The sequence below is a fragment of the Cryptomeria japonica genome, chromosome 6 (assembly GCF_030272615.1).
Source record: "Cryptomeria japonica chromosome 6, Sugi_1.0, whole genome shotgun sequence".
NCBI lineage: Eukaryota > Viridiplantae > Streptophyta > Pinopsida > Cupressales > Cupressaceae > Cryptomeria > Cryptomeria japonica.
The window spans coordinates 22,206,216-22,215,543 of NC_081410.1; the positions used below are offsets into that span (position 1 = coordinate 22,206,216).

The 9,328-nt window shown below is 35.2% G+C and overlaps 1 protein-coding gene across 2 annotated transcripts; it reads right to left on the reverse strand.

Moving 5' to 3' along the window:
• Window positions 1-206: 206 nt before the first annotated feature.
• Window positions 207-8,039, reverse strand: LOC131048037 (inositol oxygenase 1). Of its 2 annotated transcripts, XM_057981867.2 has the most exons (13): window positions 7,793-8,039; window positions 7,389-7,611; window positions 7,202-7,275; window positions 3,955-4,078; window positions 3,799-3,880; window positions 2,226-2,430; window positions 1,945-2,004; window positions 1,666-1,718; window positions 1,441-1,563; window positions 1,111-1,180; window positions 949-1,027; window positions 744-825; window positions 207-592 (listed from the first exon to the last, which is right to left on the reverse strand). In XM_057981867.2, the coding sequence occupies exons 3-13, from the start codon at window positions 7,218-7,220 to the stop codon at window positions 566-568; spliced, it is 924 nt and encodes a 307-aa protein (XP_057837850.1). In that variant the 5' UTR covers window positions 7,221-7,275; window positions 7,389-7,611; window positions 7,793-8,039; the 3' UTR covers window positions 207-565. The 2 variants fall into 2 exon arrangements, with proteins under 2 accessions (XP_057837850.1, XP_057837851.1); XM_057981868.2 differs by lacking the exons at window positions 7,202-7,275; window positions 7,389-7,611; window positions 7,793-8,039 and adding an exon at window positions 2,511-2,541 and having other exon boundaries at window positions 3,955-4,013.
• Between the last annotated feature and the right edge of the window lie 1,289 nt (window positions 8,040-9,328).

Below are 9,328 nucleotides of genomic sequence, written 5' to 3' on the forward strand. Positions count from 1 at the left end.
GGATGATAAAGACCACAAAAGCCACCAATAAAATGCTTTTGTCATTTTACAATCAAAGTGAAACAAAGAATTTATTTTATTTTATTTTCCGTAGTGGTCAATTTTGTATGTAATTTTATAATTTATAATTGCAAGTGAATCATTTCCAAGAACAGCACACCCCTCAAAATGAAGACCATCTTTGAACTATATCATACACAATGATAGAAAATTAGAAATTACCAATAACTTTTATAAACGGTAAAATAGTAATTAGGACAAGTAGCCTTTTTCATGGTCCGATTCTAAGAAAAATCAGGACAGAAAATGCATACAAAATAACTCTGGTTGTTGATTGTTGATGTGAGGTGTCACATATGGCAGATGCTAGCAACGTAATAAGACATTGTTCCTCAACAGTCATCCTTCAAAATGGACATGCAATGTCCAATGAACCAGAAAAATGAGAAAGCTCCCTATATAGTTCACACCAATTACTAAGCATAAAACATAAACACTACTGTAGTGCTACCCTTTGCGATCTTCTGCTGTTGATACTACTTAGGAAATATATCCATCTAGTTAATCACCATCTCAGTTTGGTAGGAAAGTACTGCAAAGGTATTGGTAACAAAAAAGTTATTAGCTTCGAATGCAATCATATGTTCACAGAAATGAAGTCCTCATCAATGCTGAAAGAAAAAAGTATCTTGCATCCATATGTTTAGAGACACAAAGTTCTTTCAAATGCTAAAAAACAGTACCTTGTCAATGAGTGATTGATAGTATGGTTTCACAGCTTCCACATCAACCCTCACTTTGCTCTTGCTGTATAAATCATATTTGCTGTTTACACAAAAACAATAAATAAAAATTCCAACCATACTATAATATCCATAACTATATCCCTGAGAACTCAGTTTAGATTAAAAATGGAAAATAAAAACCTTTGGCCTTCATTTTTCTTACTTGAATGTTTTAAGCCATTCCAACATTTCGTAATCCTCATCCTTCATCAAGTGTTTGTATGCACCGGCTCGGTGCAGAGCTGAAACATTCAAAATTGTTTATACAAAACATGTTTGAAATATATCTACGAGTAGCTTATGAATGACTTAAAGAACTATTTACCATAGAAAGAGTGAAATCTGATTATAAAGAGTGCAGCAGGAGGCAATGTGGTATTGTTCATTTTTGCAACCTGTTTCCACAATTAATCAAAATTTGGCAGTTATCAGATAACGGAAAACCACTTTAAAAACAGTAAAAGATGATTCCATCTAGATAGGCACTTAGATGCAGGGGGAGTTCGAGGTCATAAAAAATGTGTTCTTTTACACCACCACTCAGCTTCTCTTCAAAAAGAAAGATAGCGAATGACAATGGACTGCTGAAGCATCAAATGCATAAAAATGAAAATCTAGGCGCAATTTGAATGCAATGAGGAAATGATCACAATACCATGTGCATATATTCATCGTGGCCCCATGAAATAATCACATTTTCAAGTCCACAATTTTCAGAATACACTCCATACTTTGTGTTGTAGTCAGGGTTGTAATAATCAGGGTTGCTCTTAAAATGCTGATCACGAAACAAGAATATTTCAACTTACAGACTATAATATGAATACAGGAAAATTAAATCTTTAGAAAGAAATGAAAAATGAAATATAATAGAAGTTACCTCATAGTGAACAATGGATTTATCAAATGCACACCCAAGGGGATAAGTGTCACCTAAAATTTCAAATAAGCATTTTTAGTACTGCATAGACACAGTTATCAAGGAATGCAGTCCTATTCCTCGAAGCTTTTGACCAGCTACAAGAATAAGTCTGTATGCTATCAAGTTAAACCGCCCTACGCTTATTATATGCTTAATTCAATCTAGATCAAGCTTTCTAAGGAATATTTTAGGTGGGTTCCATTCATCTCAATGATGTGGAATGTTGGTTGAGCTCACCTACAACAGCCCATTGAGGCTCAGCTCCAAAACTAGGATGAAGTAGTACTTTGCCCAGATCTGCAGGCACCTTGGGCATCACACATTTGGACTACCAACACCACGTAATATAATCCCAAAAATTAAATAGAGCAAGTAGAATTGTATATCTAAAATTTGATTTATTAAGATGACTCAATTTTCTTAGCAAAGGACCACAATTTCCTGGCTGCAGAACATGTTGGGTTATTCAGCCATATATCAGGAAATAAGGTCAGATCCAGGCAAGCTCTAATTCATACCATGGATTAATCCAGTCAAATGAAGCCAATCCTCATTGGGATAGTCTCTACGGATAGCTTCAGCTGTTTGGAGAAGATGTTCAATTTGGGGCTCATCAAGGTCAGGATCAGACTCATCTACAAACTCATTCAAGAGTTCACAGCATTCCCAGATGCTCATCACAGCTCTGTCAAGCTTACCATATTCCTCACGCTTCCTTAAAACCTGCAACCACAAGAACCAAATAAGATGACCAAACATGATAAAACACACGCAAGCTGACTACCAAATGTGACCATCATAACCAGTTGATCTGCGCTTCCCGCACAATCCAACCTGCCATTAAACCCAACATAAAGGAAAAATCTGAGAACCCTTTCATTTCAAATAAGTAAACAGACTACGCATTACTGAGAGCATTTCGAATGATAACAAAACCAAAGACAAAAAAGAACATTGGTATCATGAGAACAAAGTCAACCATAAACTAGTATATCCAACTTACCTCATAAGATTGCTGGAACCAAAAAGAAAATTATGATCATTAAATTTTATTTTATTTTTTTAAAAATCACATGTACGGCATTGTCAAATTGGTATTTGGAGTGACCCAAAGATTCCATGGTCACAGAGTGATTACGAGGTATGTAACTCAAATGAAGATATTAGAATCAATAATGTATACTCAGATTTTAGTACATGAAATCTCGGTTCAAGAAATTAGCAATAGATTAGCTCAACAAATTTACGACAAAGCCAACAGTTGGAGAAGAAATCTTCTATCTAAACAAAGTTTGAGATTCAGACTATGGTGAAAACAAGGCAAGTTATTTTCTGACTCGACCATACTTATAATATAATAAAAAAAAATTAATGCTTTTTGTGTTTTTGGAAAATTTCAATTTGTTTTTTCTGTTTTTTCAAACTTGGTCCACGTTTCAATCATCAACAGTTGGAGAAATAATCTTCTATTTTAACAAAGACTTTTATAGGTCCTACAAATCTATTTGGTTTGAAAAATAGAGTTGAGATTCAGACTATGGTGAAAACTCAGCAAGTTGTTTTGTGACTCGAATATAATCATAATTTGATCAAAAATGTTTTTAATGTTTTTTATGCTTATTGGAAATTTTCAATTTGTTTTTTCTTGTTTTTTGACAGACGGGGGCACAAGTTTCAATCAGTACCAATGGCCACGGTTTTCCACATCCTGCTTTCATATTCAACAGACTGATTTGACATGTTTGATTTTTAGACCTTGCGAGTAACAATATTTAGATGACTAGAGCCAATTTATTTCTGCTTTGAGATTGATGAAATGGAAATCTAAAGATCGAACAATTTAGCTGTTGTTCTCTGTTTATTGAGATAATATTAAAGAATTTATTTACTCTGATGCAGGAAAATCCAATGGCGTCCTTGAAATGCTGAAAATGCAGGGTCACGTGGTCATGGCTGCAAGACCACCGTTTTAACAAGGAGCATATATATCTTGCAATGTTGCTACTATTATGCTACAATAAATTATGAAGAAAATAAAAACTTTTGACAACTTAAGATAGACAAAATGTACCCATATATTTCACAACTTACGAAGTCATAAGTCTGGTTAATGTGTTGAGTTCTGTAAAACTCTTCTACACTAGCTTGCCTTTCGCTTTCCTTTTCATAGTCTCTGTAATGGACACCCAATTAGCATTCACCAAGAAAAACATTGTGACCTAAAAAGAAAACCAAAATCAAAATCACCTGAAAGCATGGCCAAATGCATTGCTGTCTGGAGCGTCAAAGCCGCCATCCAAGACCAGCTCATTTGGAGTTCTCTCATCACCCTTCCCTTTAGAGCGGAATTGCGCATCTTCCAGAAGGGGCTCTGCATTATTATGTAGTAGATCTTATAAATTAGATAAAGCGCGAGCAACACTTGCGTTTCAAAAGATTTGCAAACAACTTAAAAAACAAATTATAGCAGAAAATTTTCATGTCTAAGGTGTATGGAGATATAAGAGTATAATTGAAATTATTGGAGATATAAGGTGTAAATTGTAAATTCTGTTTTGTTTCATCATGGTTCAGACCCATCAAATTGGTATCTACTTGTTTGAGCATTATTGGTTGCAAATTGGTATCTACTTTTTTGAGCATTATTGGTTGAGCTTTTATCATGGGATATATTTTGTATAAGATGATATTTTATCTTTACACATTAATATTGACAACTTAATAAACCAGACCAGAAGACCAGACCCAACGCCTCAGAACAGAAGAAAAATGTTTAAGTACAATGTCCCTTCTTCTAACATTCCCACAGAGCAAGCAAGTGAAAAACAGAAAAATATTGCATTCAAAATCAAGCAGAAACAAGTTCTAACTTCCCTTATGTCAGAAGCAAAATGTTGTGTCCATTCTTGTGGCCCAAAAATGCCAATGTCACATAAGAATCCTAAATCCCAGACAACAAAGACTATTGTGTCAACCATCTGAGTCTGGAAAAATGCTTAATTCTATCATGTCACAGCCCAAACTCATTGTGAGAGTTAGGGAATCTCACAAGAGAAAATGTGATCTTGGTGATAAGGGTTTTGTTGGGTCTTATGTCCCAAAGTATTCTAAATCGATATGATTTATATCAAGGGAACAAATGAAATGTCTGTTGAGTCTTCCCCTATTGGTCATTCTTGTGAAGTTAAAAAATTAAAGTTATCGAAACAACCAATATGTAATAAGATCAATAATGTCCAAATTTCTTCTCGTTGTGAACGTAAGGTCATCTTTCTAATAATTACTTTGATCTACACTATTGTACATCAAGTGCTCTACCAACTCATTCTACCAAACATTCTTATCTACAAGATCACCTCCAAAGTCTGTAAGGCAAATGTAATTTGGCTAAATAGATCATTCTAGATGGAGATCCAAGGTTTAATTTGTTAAACAAATCTTATAAGAGAGTTCAATATTGATGATGAAAATGTGCCTAGTCATAATAGTGATATTGATGTCCATCATAATTCTTGAAACGATGATGTAGATCTTGTTGAGCCTACATTGACTAGTGCTAATGTTGATAATTCTAAGATGCCACTCGGCATATTTGATAAGCCACCATTTATTGAGAAGATTGCAGAATTGAATTTGTTTCCCGTAAAGACTGATTTTGCTGAGCAGTGTAACTCTTTTTAAGCATATTGGATATGCAGCCTATGATGACGTTGGTTCTTACTTATATATTCCAATTATTTGAGGCTATGGAGCTTAAGATGTTGCTTCTTGTTGATTTAGTAAGGCCATTTGCGTATGCAGTTGAGTTGTAAAAGGTGGGTTCTATACCCTTCCCACTAAGTTAAAAACCTGAAAGGTTGGCTTAGTGGAGACTCGTGATGAAAAGCTGCTCATAGAGTGTTGTATCTATTCATACAAATTTTAAATGCTATGGCTCTCTACTCTTTCTCCATCAAGGTTACCAAGCTGTTGGCATTTTCCTCTCTTGTCTGCCAAGGGAAATCTACGGTGAGACAAAAAAAAAATGTCAGTAATAAATTGTATTTACAGACCAACATAACTCTCCACCTCCTTCCCTCACAAGGAATTCCTCCTTTTAAAGACTTATTACACTCCCCTATTTTAATACTAACTCTCCAAAAATAGCATTCATGTGACAGATGCACCCCACACTTCTGAGCGGTTACAATCACTCTCTAAAATTAGCAATTACAGCTATCCGTGCCTCCTGAATTTTTTTTGAGGAGTTGGTTTCACATCAATACCAGATTCAAGTGGAGAATTCAGAGAGACAAGATGTTAACACCTGGGAAAATAACAAGCTCATTTGAGACCTGTCCTAGTAGCCGGCCTCTTAAGAAAGATTCAGATCAGCAGGCACATCTCACCAAAGTGCTTGGCCAAAGCAGATTGGGTAGACAAAAAGAATGCTTGGTTTAACATATTGATCTTCTGGGATAACACATTTGTAATCTATCTTTCAGTTTAGAACATACGATAGCATACAATAATAATGAAATTGTATCCTGCCTATGCATTTTATTTCTGGCCCTAACACTCTATTGGAAATGTCTTTACCTAGGTTCCATTATGACAAGTCATTTTTGTGGAAACCTCTTTATAAGGCAGATCCAAATATTTATCTGCATGACTTAAGCAAAAGTTTATATATTTTTTGAAGAGATAAGGCAGGGGTTCAAGCTCTATTTTTAAGGAAGAGGCGGTCTTATGGAGATTTTTTTGGGGCTACAGGATTATTTGGAATCTGCTCCTAAAAAATAGAAGCTCCTACTTTTTAGGCTTCTATTTTTAAGCAGGTGAAAATGAGGTGGGGCTAGAAATTGCCCCACGAGCTTAGGAACTGCATTTAGTTTCCTTCAATTTAAAGGCTTAAATTTTTAAGCAGAACTGTGCTACAACTGTGCTACACATTTCATGGGACCATTCGATTTAAAAAAATTCCTAAAAAATCTCTGCTAACAAGTTTGACTTCCCTAAATGCACATTCAGTGATAAGAAGTTTTGCTTAGATAGGATATATAACATTTCTCCTTGTCCAGATAGTTCCTGCATCCTCCTTCCCCGCCCTCACTTAGGGGTTAACTGAATATGGGATACGCTACACCCGCTCTATTTTTTTAGGAATATGGCTTATTAGATTGTGCTGCAATGATGAGGTAGTGCCAAGTTCAAACTCTCCCCACAGACAGCATACATTAAGGCTAATGATGTTAAATTGCCCTACCAAAACACAAGAACATCATCTAGATGCAATGGAATGTAAGTATAAAAATGGCCTTTAAAAATATCCCAATGTCACAGACGATCTAAAAGATAGTCCAGAAGAAAACCAATTCTGATAGTCTAGAAGAAAACCGATTATGAAGAATGGCCCTGTGTGACACTAATCTCCTTATATAAATGATACCATGCAAAAACACTGGATACATTTAAGAAAGAAAAGATAAAACTGCATGTGTACAGCAGATGTGACCTGAAACAGTAATCGTCATGATGTAGTTACTGCAAATTGAATCTGGAAATCTCTACACCTCTAATCAGGCCCTTCTGCGAGTCACAGAGAAAAAAATTTAAACATCAACCAGCAAATGAGTAAAGAAAAAATTGTCTATCATCAATGCGAGTGAGAAAATTCATTTGCACAAGCAAATTAGACATACCCAGTCAAAACGAAATCCCTGTGACACACCCTCATGAAAGTTTATTCGGTGACCTGAAATGAGGGCTTCAATCTTGGGGTTTTATAAGAGAATAACAACAGAAAGATCTGATTGTGAAACAGCTGGAGTAAGTGAAACCAGCAAATCCGACTCGAAGCATATCGTACAACTGCTTCAGGCACGTCAGCTCCGTGCTCAGGCTATCTTATGTTGCCACCTGTACCTGTGCTTCCGTTTATTACGGGATGTAAACCATAATTAGTTCCTACATATCTTCCCTAATTAATTAATATTTGCTTAAGCGTTACACTTACGGCTAATTATTAGCAGATTAAGTAATTCCAACTAAGATGAAAAGGATTCTAATAAATGGTTGCAGCAACTAAACAATTTTAATTTCATACATTTTCTTAAAATTTGATCGATCATGATTAATTTTGATTCCTTTTAAGATGATAAGAATGTGCACATTGCCAGCGCAGTGATCTGCCTAATTTGGAGAAATCCATTGATTTTTGTAGGTATGAATCTCCGCCTATTTTGCTCTGCTTCACAGATGCCCGTTTGTGTCAAACTCAAAACAACTTTTTGCTGACGATTTTCAAGTACATGAAATCAGCTTTCTCTTATTTTATTTTGAATCTGTCTGTTTGTTAGCTGGTTAGGCAGCATCTGATGCGAATTGGAAAAGAAAATTTCAGATTCTACGTATTACAGTGAAAGATCTGAAAGATATGATACGTAATATGCAATGAAACAAAAACCTCAAAATCATCAGTTTGAAAAAAGAGAAAAAAGGAAGTACATTGAAACGTGAAGTTAGTTAGAATAGAATGGAATGGAATTCTCTTAGGGTAAGGTTCTATGGGATAGAGCAGGTTGTTTTATGAATCGAAAAAACTGTGTGTTATAGGATTATTTCTAATGGTTTTCTGAAAAATTGTATTCTTTATTTTTTAGGACTGTATATTTCAGAGGGTGCAATTGGGGTGGGGCTCGAAATTGTTTTATCAGTTTTTAAAAAAAAAATTCTCACTTGTCAATTAGCTACTATTTTAAATTTCTGCGATACGCCACGAACTTTAAAATATTCCTAAAAAATCTCAGCAGCACTTACTGATTTTTGTAAGAAGTCCCCCTCCATGGGACCTCACTCTTATATGTAATGGGAGGATGTATTTATTTGGACAACAAAGACATTAAAATGTATGAAGATGTAGAGTTTGGCTTTACATCAGCCAATCACTTTGCTTCGAAGTTCCTAAAGCCTTTTCAACAAATTCATTTGCATATCAATAATCATCACATATTCTATGTGCTTTGATAGATATTCATAACCTTTTCCAAAGCTTTCAATTGGCGCAAACAAAGATCACATTTTCTTGAAAGTTCAAAAAGTCTTCTCAACAAACCACTTGTGCACAACCTAACAAAAACTCCCTCATGGATGTCCACATGTTGTTCCAAAGTCTCCCATTTTGGCATGGATAGGAAGGATGCTTGGTAATGGTTGTGAAGCTTGGCTTTATGTTGCATTCATGTTTGGAAGGGCATTTGTAATACCGGTTTCAAACTTCTCATAAGTAGTTATGAGAGGCAACTTCCTTTTAAAATATTCAAAAATCAAAAGGTGCGAAGTTCGCAAGTTAGAATTTAAGAGCTGTCAAGCATTAAAGAGGTTAGGAAGTTGAAGTTGGGAGCAATTAAGCATTAAGGAGCTTAGGAAGTTAGAATTTGGGAGCACTCAAGCACTGAAGAGGTTAGGAAGTTATAATTTGGGAGCACTCAAGCACTAAAGACGTTAGGAAGTTATAAGTTGGGAGCATTCAAGAATTAAAGGAGAAAGCATGTAGCTAAGGCCCAAATTCTAACTTGGTATGGCTTTCAAACCCACTAAATGTTCAAAAAAACATTCATCTGACAAAAAGCTATTCTTTTGA